The 16,724-nt window shown below is 46.6% G+C and overlaps 1 protein-coding gene across 2 annotated transcripts in view; it reads left to right on the top strand.

Moving 5' to 3' along the window:
- Nucleotides 1-16,724, top strand: part of csmd3b (CUB and Sushi multiple domains 3b) — a 2,718,576-nt gene that overhangs the window by 2,201,539 nt on the left and 500,313 nt on the right. For both annotated transcript variants that reach the window (XM_072467431.1, XM_072467430.1), the window contains one exon: nucleotides 2,584-2,753. In XM_072467431.1, coding sequence (XP_072323532.1) covers nucleotides 2,584-2,753 — 170 coding nt within the window. The remainder of the gene's footprint in view (nucleotides 1-2,583; nucleotides 2,754-16,724) is intronic.

Raw genomic sequence — 16,724 nt, forward strand, 5'->3', positions numbered from 1 at the left:
CCTGTGCGGTGAGGAGGTCTTGTTTACGGACACTTAACAACGCCCTCATAAGAACAGGATATTGCGCTCGACTCATTGACCGACAGTTCCAACGTGCCACAGCAAAAAACCGCACCGACCTCCTCAGAAGACAAACACGGGACACAACCGACAGAGTACCCTTCGTCGTCCAGTTCTTCCCCGGAGCGGAGAAACTACGACATCATCTTCGCAGCCTTCAACACGTCATCGATGAAGATTAACATCTTGCCAAGCTTATCCCCACACCCCCACTACTTGCCTTCAAACAACCACGCAACCTCAAACAAACCATTGTTTGCAGCAAACTACCCAGCCTTCAGAACCATGACACCACACAACCCTGCCATGGCAATCTCTGCAAGACGTGCCAGATCATCAACATGGGTACCACCATTACACATGAGAACATCACCCACCAGGTACGTGGTACATTCTCATGCGACTCGGCCAACGTAGTCTACCTCATACGTTGCAGGAAAGGATGTCCCGAAGCGTGGTACATTGGCGAGACCATGCAGACGCTGCGACAAAGCATGAACGGACATCGTGCGACTATCGCCAGGCAGGAATGTTTCTTTCCAGTCGGGGAACACTTCAGCAGTCAAGGGTATTCAGCATCTGATCTTCGGGTAAGCGTTCTACACGGTGGCCTTCAGGACGCGCAACAACGCAGAACTGACGAGCAGAAACTTATAGCCAAGTTCCGCACACATGAGTACAGCATCAACCGGGACCTTGGATTCATGTCGCATTACATTCACTCCCTACCAACTGTCCTGGCTTGAGACAATTCACACCTCTTTAACCTGTGATTATCCCTCTCTCCAGTTGCTCCCTCTGAACCTGAAAAGACTTAATTACCTGCAAAGACTCGCATTCAAAGTATCGCCTTGCATCTTTAACTTTGTCTACATATATGTGTTTCTGGATCCTACCTCTTCATTCACCTGAGGAAGGAGCAGTGCTCCGATAGCTAGTGATTTGAAACAAATCTGTTGGACTTTAACCTGGTGTTGTAAGACTTCTTACTTGTTTTTCCTGCCCAAGTGCATCACCTCACACTTATCCGGATTGAATTCAATTTGCCACTGGTCAGCCCTCTGACCAGCATGTCCATATCCTTCTGTAATCTAATCCTCCTCACTATTTACCATTATTTGCAGAGTGTGCAAACTAACAGATTAACCCTCCTACATTAAATTTTAAATCATTTATATAAATTAGAAACAGTAAAGGCCCCATCACTGATCCCTATGGGACCTCACAGAACATGAGCTTCCACTTCCATCACCCTCTGCTTCCTGACACTCATCCAATTCTAGTTCCAATTTGCCAAATTTCCTTAGATTCCATGGACTATCAGTCTTCCATGTGGGACCTTATCAAAAGCCTTTCTGAAGTCCAAGTTGACGCCGTGAAATGTTTTGCCCTCTGGTTACCTCTTCAAAATAATTCAATCAAGTTGGTCAGACATGACTTTCCCTTAACAAAACTATGCTGACTGTTCTTGATTAATCCCCACCTCTCCAAATGCAGATTAATTGTCTCTCTCAGTATTGCTTCCAATAGTTTCCCTACCACTGAGTTAGACTGACTGGCCTGTAGTTTCCAGGTTTATCCCTTCCTCCCTTCTTGAATAATGGCACTACATTGGCTATACTCCAGTCCTCCGGCACTTGTGCCCAGGGAGGAATTGAAAATTATTGATAGCACCCATGCCATTTCCTCCCTTAACTCACTACGCAGTCTGGGATACATTTCATCTGTCCCGGCTAATTTTTCCACTTTTAGTCCTGCCAGACCACTTGGAATCTTCTATTTGTCTCTGTTAATTTTGTCACAGTCCTTCTCCCTGATTTCTATACCTACACTGTCCCTCTCACTCACTGAACACCATCACTAATTATTCAATTAAAATCCTGCCTACATCCTCCAGCTCCGCAACCAAATTACCACTGTGGTCCTCAATGAGTCCTACACTTTCCTTAGTTATCCTTTTGCCGTCAATGTAATTGTAAAACAACTTTGGGTTTTTCCTTATTTTACCTGCCAGGCATCCATCCGTTCATGACCCCATTTCTTTCCTAATATCCCTTTTAAGGTCCCCCTTGCACATTCTGTACTCCTCTCGGCCTTCTGCTGTTTTGAACCGTCGATATCTGCCATAAATGATTGGAATTTTTAATCTGGTGTCGAACACAAGATTATCATTCACTGGAATATTGAGTAATAAATAGCTCATAATATTTCCTGTAATTGCACAACACAATACCCCATTGTACATAACTCATTGACCAAATCAATATCTAATTTTTTATTTGTCGTAGAAATGTTAATAGAGGTTTGCATATACATGTTTTTCCTGACTGTTTATGATGATAAATAATGACAACAGCTTACATTTCATTCACTTGAAGGAGTTACTAATTGTCTTCCAATTTAAAACTTTTTTTTCATATGTAACCTTATAATTTGAAAGGAATTACAGTGCTGTAGATGTGAAAAAGAACTTGCTGTAAGTCCAGCGTACTTATTATATCAAAACGCTTCTTCTACCTGCAGCTGAATGTGGGACATCTATAACAAGCAACGAGGGAATCCTGCTGTCCCCCAACTATCCTATGAACTATGAAAACAACCATGAATGTGTATACAGTATACAGGTGCAAGCAGGCAAAGGGATTAATATTTCAACCAGAACATTCCATTTAGCAGAAGGTGACACCCTTAAGGTATGGAATGATAAATAAATTTGAATATTTGTAATTATTTTCATGTAACTTTGAATCTTGTGTCTTCACAAATGTTATTGAATAACTTTTTAAAACGTAATGTTACGGAAATGGTCCTGAGCATGAAACATGCTTGTGTCACCATCTATTTTCTATCCTTCCAAGCATGCCAACATTAAACTGTTTATAAAATATCATTCCTGCACCAAGACTGATCTTCACCAAGACTGATCTTCAAATAGAAAGTCCCTGTGTGCAATGTTTGATTAGGTAAAACTGCTTCAAAGCACATTATCCTTCCTCAATGTCTGCAATGCTGAAGGCCAACATTTACTCAATCAGTGTTCTTTTCTCTGTTATTTGGATCTTCATCTGCAAAGTAACATCCAGCTCTCACGTGATGTTATTTGCACCAAGTACTGAACAACAATGAATTTCTCCAAATTTTGAGAAAAGAACACCAGGGTCCCTCGCATTGAAGGCCAATGATGCCCCATATTCTTAAAAATAACTTTTTCCCTCAGTTTAAACCACAGGGCAGATTCATAAAATGGGGGCTCGGGAGAGGCTAGAAATACAATTCTCATAAAATGTGCTGTAAGAATGCGCTAAAGATGTAGTCTACAGCACCTGTATTACATCACCACTATGATACTATTTTACAGGTAGTTAGATTTTAGGTTTGAACACCAAATAAATGTTTGAAAAGGTTGAATTTAAAGGTGAAAAAAGATGCATTTTTAAAAAAATTAACAAGTCAGCTTAAAGAGAATATCATTTGTTTGTTACGCATCTTGAGCTGGATTCTCCGTCCTGCCATATTTCTGGTTCATCACACCGGTGGGATGCTCCATTTTACCAGCTCGTCAATGGGTTTTCCCATTATGGGGCAGCACCACGTCATCGGAGAACCCCCAGGCTGCCGGCAAAACGGAGCATCCCGACGGTGGAAAATCCAGCCCAAGTCTTTTCATAAGGGAATGATTTAGTTCTTCATGATGCGCATAAGTACAAACAAATTTAAATGAAAGTACTATTCTATCTTTTTTACAAAGGAGAATGTCATAACATGTGAGGGAAATTTAATGAAAAAAGCTGATTGCAAAGTAGCTATGTCTTTTATGCCTACTGGGTTTACCAATGAGCCTGGAAAAAGTAAATTATTGAATGCAAAAATTAGATATGTAAACTTACTTAATATTAATTAAATGCAAAACCTTCCACAATATGCAAGATAGTAATCTATCCTATTCCAAAGCACCAACAACATTGGAAGATTTAACAATCTTACACTTGATGGAAACATCTGTTACAAGAGTATTGTAATTTGTGGTGATAATGTATTTTGATGTCACAGAGCTAATTCTGTGACAGTTAATTGGAACCATATGACAATGTGATGTTGAGGTTCCCTTGCAAATGGAACTGGACCTACCCTCTGTCAAGGACAGTGTTACTGCTGATGTGCAATGGCATTCCCATGTTAAAAGATATCCCACACCTGGCATCTACCCAGAAGAAACCGGCAGCCCCCACCCCCCCCCCCCCCCCCCTCCACCCCCCACACAGACAAGCCCTGCAGTAATCGGCGAGAAGTGAATGGGACAGTGCCATGGGACCTGGAAGTCGCTAGCTTCGGACCGGCACTTAGGTGGTGGAGTTTGGTTCAGTCACCTTGCTCTTGGAATAGGAACAGAGGAGCGTTTTGGCAGCTTTCTTCGCAGCTGAGCAGCCTCTTCAGGATCCATTCTGCTCACTCTGCATGGGGAAAGGGCTCACAAAGGCACCCCAAAAATAGTCTGTTCCATCCCCAAACTGGCTGAAAAACTGCATCAGCAAGATCACTTACCTGCAGTCAGAAAATCAAAGTTAAACTGAATTTCGGTAACTGAAATGTACCAACCCTCATGAATAAATAGCAAAACAATCGGCCGGAATGGAGAACTTCCCTTGTTGCTCATGAACTAAGGCACTTCAATATTGTTGTTGCTGCCTGCAAGAGACCTGAAGAGCAGGTGAAGGACAGCTGAGGGAAGATGACGGTGGTTACACCTTCTTCTGGAGAGGAAAACCCGAGGATCAGCGCAGGACACATGGAATTGGTTTTGACATCAAGAATGAACGCGTCAACCAACTCTCAGAACTTCTTGTCGGCATCAACGAGCACCTTATGATCTTCCATCTACAATTTGCCAAGTACCAGCAGATTGCAGTCATGAGTGCCCATGCCCCACCCTTGATGCCAGCGATGAGACCAAAGGAGGATTCTACTCCACCCTAGACATCATACTCTCCAATATTCCTAAGGAAGATAAGAGCATTCTCCTTGGTGATTTCAATGCCAGGGTTGGAAAGGCCTCCCAAATCTGGAAAGGAACCATTAGACAGGAAGGAGTTGGGAGTTGCAACTCCAATGGGGTTTTCCTGCTCACCAAATGAGCAGAACACCAGCTTTTTATCACTTACACACTGTTCCACCAAAAGTACAAGTTTAAGACTTCTTGCAGACATCTATGATCAAAGCATTTCTTCATCGTCTGATCGCAGGACCAAAAGGATGCTCTCATCACCACAACGATGACCACCAGTGCAGATGACTGCTAGACGGACCACCGCTTCATCCATTCCTCTATGTCCATCAAAGTCCACTGGAAGCAGCAGAAGATGAAGAAACAGCGCAGAAAAAGATAAATGTTAAGTGGCAGAGCCAAGCATGCTAGTGAACTTCCAACAGTGTCTTCTTCTCCAAAATCACCAATGTGTCCATTCTAATAGAGTGGAGGAAAACTTGAAAGAGCTGAAGATAGCCACCATCTCAAGCTGTGAAGAAACCATTGCTAATAATAAACGTTCAATGAGAACGACCACACCATCCAAGACCTCATTGACAAGAAGAGGAAAGCTCTCTGCACCTTGCAAAATGACATCAATTAGCCAAGGCAGTGGTACAAGGAAGAATGAAGTTAATTAAGAACCAAGGGTAGACTGAGAAAGCTAAGGAGCTCAATTCCTCACTGATGAGCATGACAGTCCGGGCTTCTTCAGTGCCGTAAAGGAAATCTTTTGCCCCACTACTCTAGACCTCAAACCAGTGCAGAGAAATGATGGAAACCTCCTGAGATACAGAAAAAGCATTGGCCTTCAAAGAACTCCTGAACCTTGATATATCCATAGATGTTGACATGTTTGAGAAATCCCTCAACTCCCCATCAAAGATGATCTAGGACACCATCAAGTGTGGACGAAGTCAAAACTGATGTTAAACACATGAAGAATGGAAAAGCCTCACGAGTGGTCGAAATCCTGTGGAGTTTTTAAAACTTGGAAGCGAAGAAATCACCTATCATCTCCATCAGCTGTTCCTGAAAATCTAGGACAGAGACAAAACTCTTGCCGACCTCAGGGATGCCGTCATCACCACTATATTCAAGAAAGGAGACAAAACGGTCTGTAGGAATGACTGAGGAATCTCCATACTTCCATCGCCAGGAAGATTGCTTAAATCATTGCTAGCTGCCTTCTCCCAGTTTTTAAAGAAATCCCTCTGGAAAGCCAGCTAGTTTCTGACCAAACCATGGAACAGCGGACATGATTTTCACTGCTGAGCAACTTCAAGAGAAATTCCATGAGCAACATCAACCACTCTACATGGCCTTCATCGATCTGACCAAGGCTTTTGCCTCAGTCAATTGAGAAGTGCTATGGAAGACGCTGTCAATGACTGGCCGTCCAGAGAAATTCATCAATATCCTCCGCCAACTCCACTACAAGAAGTCCTCATCGACGGAAATCCGCTTTCATCGCCACCATCCTTCACCTTGTCAAGAGAAAGCTTCCCAGTGGAGTGGGCATAGTCTCCAGGATGGATGAGAAACTTTTCTACCTCAACCAGTTGAAATCCAAGAAAATTACACTGACATCGCTGTTGGAACTTCAGTACGCGGATGACATTACGATCTCCACTCTCTCAGAAGAGAATCTCCAAGAATACTTGACACCTCATGGAAGCATACCAAAGAATTGGTCTCAGCCTCAAACCAAGAAAATTCAAGTCCTTCACCAACCCACCCAGTGAAAGATCTTGGTCTCTCCATTCATCAAGATCAATGGGGAATTCCTACCAAATGTGGAACATTTCCCATACCTGGGAAACCAGCTCTACTTTAAGGCTGACTTCGATGTGGAGAGCCAACATTGTATCCAATCAGGACAGCACGGTGGCGCAGGGGGTTAGCCCTGTTGCCTCATGGCGCCAAGGTCCCAGTTTCGATCCCGGCTCTGGGTCACTGTCCATGTGGAGATTGCACGTTCTCCCCGTGTTTGCGTGGGTTTCACACCCACAACCCAGAAGATGTGCAGATAGGTGGCTTGGCCATGCTAAATTGCCCCTTAATTGGAAAAAAGTTGGGTGCTCCAAACTTTAAAAAAAAAATATTGTATCCCATCCACGAGTGTCTCCTTCAGACAAGGACGGGAGTCTTTGATGACCATGACATCTGTGCTGTCATCATGATCCTTCTATACCAGGCGGTCTTCTACCCAATTCTTCAATATGGCTCAGAAACTCGGATGACATACAAGGAGAGGTACCAGCAGCACTGTATGCAACAGATTCTCCACGTCAGCTGGGAGGACTAATATCAGTGTCCTTGAAGGAGCCAACAGCACCAGCATCGAGGCCATATTCATCTGAAACCAACTCTGCTGGTCCGGCAACATACTTCGGATGTCAGAGTCCTGACTGCCAAAGCAAATCAAGGAAGGCTTTCAAACAGGAGGAGGGAAAAGTAACTGATTCAAAGACACCCTGAAGACTTATCTCAAGAAATACAACATAAATGTCAACACATGGGAGACGTTGCTCAGAAGAGACCTTCTTGGAGGAGCCTCCTGATTGAAGGGACACAATTTTTTGAGGATACCCAACAGCAAGAGAAGGCCTGGAAAAGGAGCCAGAGAAAGGAATACAAATGATCTACTTTTTCTCCAATGAACAGGGCTGCTCCCACCTCCCGGAAACACCTGCCAAGTGTGCGGTCGAAAGCTTGGGTTCATCAGCCATTCAAAAACTCGTCGAACACGTGAGCAGTAACACGGTGTTTCTTAGATGGCAATCGTGCTCGCTAGCGAGTGATCGCTGAAAAAGAGAAGATGACAATGCAGTTAATGACTGTTATGAAAGCTTTAAATAGACTAGTCTGCTCGATTTTAATGTAAATAGCTAGAAAGCAAATAAAGTCAAACTGAGAGAATATTAAACCAATTGAAAACATTCTAGTCTGAACCTGAATGTTTAGCTAAGGTGAAGATTCCTTGAAGTGCTATTCGGCAGAGGTTGAGGGCATACGCTCTGCACATTGATACCTTAAAAAGGTGCTGTGGGTCAGGAGAAAACATCATGGAATGATTATCTTGCTCTTTCATTTACATATTTTGACACTTTGAATTGTGACTGAGACTCTTTCAAATTTGATATGACTTTATAAATCCCTGGGTCTTTCAGCAACATATTAACATTAGTCACTGCATGGAAAGTAAGAACCAAGGCAAGTTTAAGACCGTAAGACATAGGGGCAGAAGTAGGCCATTTGGTCCATCGAGTCTGCTTCGCCATTCAATGAGATCACGGCTGATCTGATATAATCCTCAACTCCACTTTCCCGCCTTCTCCCCATGTTGCTGACTTCTATCTGTATTACTATTAATAACCACAATGTGTGAGTGTGTTCTGTGTATTGGACAAATGACCACACAAGTATTTAGTATAGTCACAGTTTATTATTGAACCTAGAATTACTTCTATACTTAATAAATTACACGCTACTACACATGCGACTATATCTAGCAGTTAAATGACCTTTACTTAACTTCCAAGTGACCGGCTCTGTGTAGATTAGATAAAGCCTTTATCTGGTTCCCCGCGTGTGGCGGCTGGAGGTTGTCTGGTTCATCTAGGCTGAGTGTCGTCTTTCAGGTGGAGATCGCGAGTCCTTGAACTTGGCTGGTCGATGTGCTGCAGTTGGATGACAGAAGCCGGTCCCCCAAAAGAGGCAGAATGTTGGTTGCGCAGTTCTTCTTATCCTCCGATCTTTTGTGCTCTTTTGGGTGGTCCCAGGTTGGGATTCAATGGATCGATAGGATTCCAATCACCCTATTCGATCCTGGCCAATTAGGGGCGGGTACCTTGATGGCTGGGCGGGTTCTAGTTGTTATTGTCCAAGGCTCGTAGGCACTCCCAAATAAGGCAAACAGGCACCCCTGAGTCTGCCACTAATGGTAAATTTCAATCTGAAGCCCATTGTCCCGGGAAGACCTGTGAGTGGCCTCCAGCAGGTGCGAGTTTCTGTATAAGTCTGAGTTGTTTGCAATATACACAAATTGTGCCCTGTCTGTGTCACAACTTGACCACAATTCCCATCATCCTTTACGGGCGGCCATTTTAGATGGCCACACCCATAACCCTTGATTCCCTTACTGATTAAAATTCTGTCTGTCCCAGATTTGAACATACTTAATGACCCAACCGCTACAATTCTCTGCAGTAAAGAATTCCACAGATTCACTGCACTCTGAGAGAAGAAATTCCTCCTCATCTCTGTCTTAAATGGGTGACACCTTATTTGAGATTGTGCCCTCTCGTCCGAGACTCTCCCACATGAGGAAACAATCTCTCAGCATCTACCCTGACCGGCAAGTAACACAATGTGATTTAAGTTGGAAAATATTATTTGTAAATTACATTGAGTAGAATTTTGTGTAGGTGATTGGGGCCACCCGATGTTGTGTCCCTCATTTTTTGAGTTCCTTTGAAAGAGGGATCCTCTGGGAGCCCACAAGCAACACCACAAGGATTTTGCTTGTCATGCTCCCTGCATAGCCGCCTACCAGACACAGGATTAATACACCAGATACAATTGCGCTGGATGGTAAGGCGGGAGTTCCAATGCAAGACGTCAGCCTAGGGGAGCGGGTAGGTTGCAATCCCAGCCTGGGAGGGATGGTTATGGAGTCCCAGAGGGTAGGAAATTTGGAGGTCCGACTTGGTGAAGGCCTGGGAAAAGGAAAGGGGTGGACAGCGAGTCAGAAGTACTGGATAGAAGGGATCCGCGGCCAGAGAGGGGGAGCCAAGGGGGGGAGGGGGGGGGAGAAGTGAGGTGGGCAGCATCCCAGGGCAAGTCGGGGTGGGTATAGGCTGGTTGTCTAATTGAGAGGATGCCCAGCCGGGTACACAGGGTCCAGTACTTGGGTGTGAAGGTCTCCTGGATTCAGCAATTTGGGTTTAGCTGCTGAATTTCCAGAGGCTGAACACAATTACATTTAGGAAAACAAGAATAACAATGAGGATAACAGCTTTATCATATTTAAAATGTTAAGCTGGCTTCTTGGAACTGCTTCATCACCCACCTATCTTTCCACCTCAGCTAAAGTTGGCTGGTTGGATTGGTGTCAGGATTTTTATATTTCAGACCTTAACCGCCCCCACCCCCACCATTGACCCAAGCCCTTAGTTCTCCACTTAGCCTAGCCTCCTGTTTTCTTAAGATGTTTGTGTTTGTTAATTTGAATTTTTTAAATTATATATTTATCATTGTTCCTTGTTAAAATTATTTTGGACTTCAGGGATAACTCCTTTGAATAATAAATGACCCTTTTCCCACAAAAAAGAATGAGATAATATTTAACTTTGGACCATAAAATAAAATATCATCATTTTGGATCAATTGATGAGAACTTTCTGAGGCAAAATAACCTCAATTTGGGTTGAAAGGTGATTGAAAGTTATTTTCAACACATGAACCCTTTGGGCCGAATCCTCTGCACGCTGAAGAGCATGGAAGCAAGAAGGGCATTCAATTAGGCAGAATGGTGGGCAGCCTTCCACATCCACCAGAATTAAGGCATGGGCTGGGGGGAGGCGCATGGCCGACCTTCCCACCTCTCTGCTAATTGAGGCTCTGAAGTGGCCAATTAATGACCAATAAAGGGTCCCATCCCACCGCCGCTGATGTTATCCTAGCTGCAGGTGGGTCTGGCACCATATAACAACTAAAGAGGTGCAGCCAGTGTGTCAACTCCTTGGGGGAACAGAGTTGGGGGGTGGTCTTCCTCGATCAAAGGCACTCTCTGCCTGATCATTGAGAAGGCCATTGAGAGCCACTTCTTGCCCTTGCTGCTGACTTAAGCTCCTCCCCCATCTTTCAAAACAACCCCTCCCCCATCCCCGCAACATTACTCACCTGAGGACTCCAGCCTTTACGGTGTGCTTCTGGCCTCTGATTGGCTGGAGGTCTCACAGTAGGCTAGATTTCTGCCCCCTGGATTCTTGATTCAGAGTAAGGCTCACTGTTGGCCTCGCAACTACCTGATTGACACGTGGTTTGGCAGGTATTCGTGGAAAGCAACTGCATAGATCTTTTGTTGTGCCTCCAACCAGCAATCCAGATGTAAAAATCAGTAAAACGGGGAAATGAGAATACTGGCCTGACCCCTCCATCCCTCTCTCTTTCCCCCCCCCCCCACTGCCTGTTGCCTCAATGAAGATTCCGCCCTTCATTTTATATTACTTTTTTCTTCCACATGAGTAAAGTGTGCAAAAATGACAATTTCCCTCCAATACAAAATGTATCTCCATTCATACTGCTTAAGTCAACTCTAACCCCCCATAACACCAATAATTTTGAGAACTATACATGAGAAAAATGGACAGATGGTGCCACAAATAAGCTCAGCATATTCTAGAAGATTTGTTGTTTTTCACCGTCAGTGTTATGTTCCTGCTTGTTCCAGTGTGGCAGACTCCAGCTGATCTTACAGAAGTGACAGCAGGTTTGGGACACTTGAGTTTTGTAGGTCGAAGCTATCTATGGTTTCAGTTAATTTCATCACTGAACTTGCCATTGGGGAATAGCCCAACCCAAAATACGTACGTTGCAAAACAGTGTGTTAAGAATTCAGCACGAGCTTGGTGCCCGTGAAATTGAATATAAACACAAGGGACGGGATTCTCCCCTAACCGGCGGAGCGGGCCGTACGGGCACTGAGGAGTGGCGTGAACCACTCCGGCGTCGGGCCGCCCAGAAGTTGCGGAATCCTCCGCACCTTCAGGGGCTACGCTGGCAGGGTTGGCGCCGGGCTTGGCGTCAAGCCAACCGGCATGAGTTGGCGCATGCGCGGGAGCGCCAGCGTGTGCTGACGTCATCCCAGCGCATGTGCAGGGGGGGTTCTTCTCCACACCGGCCATGGCGGACCGTCACAGCGACCGGAGCAGAGGGAAAGAGTGCCCCCACGGCACAGGCCCGCCCGTGGATCAGTGGGCCCCGATCGCGGCCAGCCCCCCCCCCCCCCCCTCGGGCCAGATCTCCCCGCGCCCCCCCAAGGACTCCGCAGGCCGCCCGCAGAGCCAGGTCCCGCCGGTAAGGACCTGGTGTATTTCACGCCGGCGTGACCCGGGCCACTCGGCCCATCGCGGGCCGGAGAATCGCCGGGCGGGTCGCTGCCAAAGGCCACCGACCAGCGCGGCGTGATTCCCGCCCCCGCCGGAAAACCAGCGCCGGAGAATCCGGCAGCCAGCAGCGGGGCGGGATTCGCGCCGCCCCCCCCAGCAATTCTCCGGCCCGGCGGGGGGGTCGGAGAATCCCGCCCAAGATGTTGGGTGAGATTCTCTGGCCTCCCCATGGCGTGTTTCACGGCGGTGGGAGGCGGCCTGGCATTGGCCGGTGGCAGGATCTTCTGTGAAACCTGCAATTGGTGAGATCGGAAGATCCCGCCAGCGTAAACAGCTCTCACCCATCATGTCTGCCAAACATGCGACCTATGTAAAACGTTAAAAGAAAATGAAAGGGGCAGCACGGTGACACAGTGGTTAACACTGCTGCCTCATGGCGCCGAGGTCCTAGGTTCGATCCCGGCTCTGGGTCACTGTCCGTGTAGAGTTTGCACATTCTCCCCATGTTTGCTTGGGTTTTGCCCCCACAACCCAAAGATGTGCAGGGTAGGTGGATTGGTCACGCTAAATTGCCCCTTGGAAAAAAATAATTGGGTAATCTAAATTTATTTTTTTTAAAAGAAAATGAAGGATCAAATTAATTTGCAGCACTTGGCTAGTTAAAATATACGTGAAAAGAATGGGGGAAATCATCAATCTCACCCAATTCAGAAATGGGGCATCCAGGTGCATCATTGTATACAATTTCTGTTAGATTTTGAAAGTAGCAGAACCAAAATACTTTAGTTCACAAACACTGGAGGTGATTAACATTGCCAACTGAAAACATGGATCCTGCAATCCCATAATGCACTGGCTTGCAAAGTACGGCAAGCCAGACAGGACGCACAATACAGAACATAGTCCTGCCCCCTTATTGGAATTGTCAGTTTAACAGAACATTTTCTGAATTGGGGAAATAGGATAGATGGCTGAAAAAAAATGGCTTCACCTTAACTGTAACTCAGGCCTCAGGAGGTCTTATCTCCCAATGTGGGTTATGGCAGACTCCTGGCGATTTTACAGGCTAATGTTCATTGGAGACTGATGGCAATTTAGGATTTGTAGCTGAATCTGAAGTTATGTCAATGCTGGTGAAGGTGAAATGACTTCAACTTCAGTCAAGCTAGACTGAGGCAGTGAGAGTGGCGTTGGCATTCCTTGACTTGTAGATGGCCCAATTCAGGCTCTTCCACAGAAGATGCATACTTAGATGATACTTGATTGCAACAGTTAGTTAACATGTCTCCGCCAGGTGGGATCATTCGCCGTTTGGACTGTGTACAAAACTGATCCTGCCTGAACAATCTCACTAGCAGGAACCCATTTAGATCCAATAGCATATTTATGAGCTAGAACTACTTGGCCTGAACAGAAAATTCTCTGTTTTGATCTTTGTACTCTGCTGTCCACGTGGCCATGCTCATTATGTTGCACAGCTTCTTGTGTCTTTTCATTGAGTTCAGCCGATCAAAAGCTAGTGTGCAGAAGCTGTTCCATTAGTCCTAATGCTGGAGATGTTTCAGTCGTATCATGTAGCGTGTTTCGGTAGAAAAGTGTTGAGATGTTTTTGAATAGAGGAATGTCCTTGTGATGATCTTAAAGCATGTTTCATGATTTGAACAAATCTCTCTGCAAATCCATTGGTGGACTGGTAGCGTGGTACTCAGATGATGTGTTAAAATTACATTATGCCTCAAAGAATTATCAAATTCCTTCTGGACAAATTTGCGGTCCATTGACAGTTACAACCTGTTCTGGTAACCTTTGCTCAATGTCCTCATCATAAAATCTATTGGCAAAAAAATCCCTGCAATATATTTGGGGGGAAATGTGTCTTCAAATTGTATTTACGGTATTAGTAATACATACATGTTTATTTCTTTACTCTAACAAAGATGCCAGCAAATTGCTTTGAGAATAACAACTTTGTCGTCAAGTGACAGATAGAGGAATACCACATAAGTAGTTTATTTCAACCCACTAGAAATGAAGGGGGAAAAATATGTAGCAGCCTACAAGGTGATCTAACAGTTACTTTAACGGTCCCAAATTATTTTTTATCTATGATTGTTCTTCCAAAAGGCAAGAAGATAAGAACGTAAGAAATAGGAGCAGGAGTAGACCATATGTACCTTCGAGTCCTCTCCGCTACTCATTGTGGTCCTGGCTAAACTTCTGCCTTAACTCCACTTTCTTGGGCAGCACGTTGGTGCAGTGGTTAGCACTGCTGCCTCACGGCACCGAGCTCACAAGTTTGATCCCGGCTCTGGGTCACTGTCCGTGTGGAGTTTGCACATTCTCCCCCTGTTTGCGAGCAATCCACAGATGTGCAGTGTAGGTGGATTGGCCACTCTAAATTGCCCCTTAATTGGAAAAAGAAAATGAATTGGGTTCTCTAAATTTATTTTGAAAAACTCCACTTTCTTGTCCACTCCCTATTTCCATTCATATCCTGAGAGGGAACAAATCCAGAATGTACCCTTTTATCCCAAGAACCAATAGTCGTCTCCCTCCCGCCCCTCACCCTCCCGCCCCTCACCCTCCCGCCCCTCACCCTCCCGCCCCTCACGCTCCGGCCCCTCACGCTCCGGCCCCTCACGCTCCGGCCCCTCACGCTCCGGCCCATCACGCTCCGGCCCCTCACCCTCCGGCCCCTCACCCTCCGGCCCCTCGCGCTCCGGCCCCTCGCGCTCCGGCCCCTCGCGCTCCGGCCCCTCGCGCTCCGGCCCCTCGCGCTCCGGCCCCTCGCGCTCCGGCCCCTCGCGCTCCGGCCCCTCGCGCTCCGGCCCCTCGCGCTCCGGCCCCTCGCGCTCCGGCCCCTCGCGCTCCGGCCCCTCGCGCTCCGGCCCCACACGCTCCGGCCCCACACGCTCCGGCCCCTCACGCTCCGGCCCCTCACGCTCTGGCCCCTCACCCTCCGGCCCCTCATCCTCTGGCCACTCACCCTCAATCTGTACCCCCTTCCCCCGGGAGGCCCCCTATCCTCGGGGATCAGTGGACAGGCTTTCCGGGTTCGATTAGGCACTGCTGCCGCATAGCGCCAGGGACCCGGATTGAATTCCGGCCTCGGGTGACTGTCTGTGTGAGGTTTGCGTTTTCTCCCCATGTCTCCCTGGGTTTCCTCCGGGTGCTCTGGTTTCCTCACACGGTCTGGGGATGTGTGGGTTAGGTGGATTGGCCACGCTAAATTGCCCCTTAGTGTCCAAAAGGTTCGGTGGAATACTGGGTTACGGGGATAAGGTGGCGGATTGGGCCTAGGTAGGGACCTCTTTCCAGGGTTTGGTGCAGACTTGATGGGCTGAATGGCCTCCTTGTGCACTCTAAATTCTATGATTCTAACCAACCTAGTGAATCTTCATTTAGCTACCTTAAAGGCAGGTATATCCTTACGTATAGAAACCAAAACTGCCAAAAGTCCTGCAATTGTGGTCTCACTAATTTGTAGTTTTAGATTACCTACCTTATTTTTGTACTCCATCCCCTTGCAGTAAAGCAAACATGCTATTTGCCTTCTTATTTGCTTGCTTTCGCTGTGTCTAAAATTGTGTTCCCAGTACACCTAAATCTTTCTGAACATCAACATTGGGGAGTTCCAATCCTTTTTAAAAATATTCTGTTTTTATTTTCTTACTAGAGTGAATAATTTCATACATCCCCTCACATTGTACTTTATCTGCCACCTTTTTGCCCATTCACTTCATCTGTATATGGGTGCGATAGCGTGAGATTAGTTGAGTGTTTCCCAGCACTTGGAGCGCCGTGAAACACACCCCGCTATCTAATGCCCATCTGGGTAGATTGGGGACCTCGGTGAGGAACTGCCTGATGAGGCCGCAGTTAACCCCATTTTCTGCATGAAGGAGCTCCACTCGCCGGAACACTTCAGTGCAGCGATCCAATGTCTCGAGCCCCGACACAACATCTGAACACTTCCCAAGCCCCAACTCACTGTAAACAAGTCCTCGACCCCCCCCTCACACCAATGGAGCGCACACCCAGGCCCAATCACCGACACGCAGACATGCCGGCTTGGCACCTTGGCAGTGTCAGCCTGGCATCCTGGTAGTGCCGCTGCCAGCTGACAGTGCCTCTTAGATACCTTGGAAGTGCCAGGCTGGCACCTAGGTGTGGCTGCTAAGGTGTCAGGCTGGCAGTACCAGGCTGCTCAAGTGGCACCAGCAGTGCCATGGTACCACCCCACTCAGAGGGCATGCACATGGGTGCCTACAATCCCCTGGGAGACCCCCACAAGTGCCGTTCTGTCCAGTCCCCATTCGTGGAGATTAGCACTGATTGGCTCTCGCCCGAGGTTTCTAAGGTGGGGAGTTAGATCCCACACCTTGATTCGATCTCAGGCACGCATGTTAGAATGTAACAAACTGTCTCGCTCTAATATGCAGATTTGCCAGAAAGTGATCCGCCCACAATGGACGGAGTTCAATTCGTGATGGGGCGTTGAGCTGTGCCGCGCTGCATTTGACTGG

This window comes from Scyliorhinus torazame, chromosome 11 (genome assembly GCF_047496885.1).
Source record: "Scyliorhinus torazame isolate Kashiwa2021f chromosome 11, sScyTor2.1, whole genome shotgun sequence".
Lineage (NCBI taxonomy): Eukaryota > Metazoa > Chordata > Chondrichthyes > Carcharhiniformes > Scyliorhinidae > Scyliorhinus > Scyliorhinus torazame.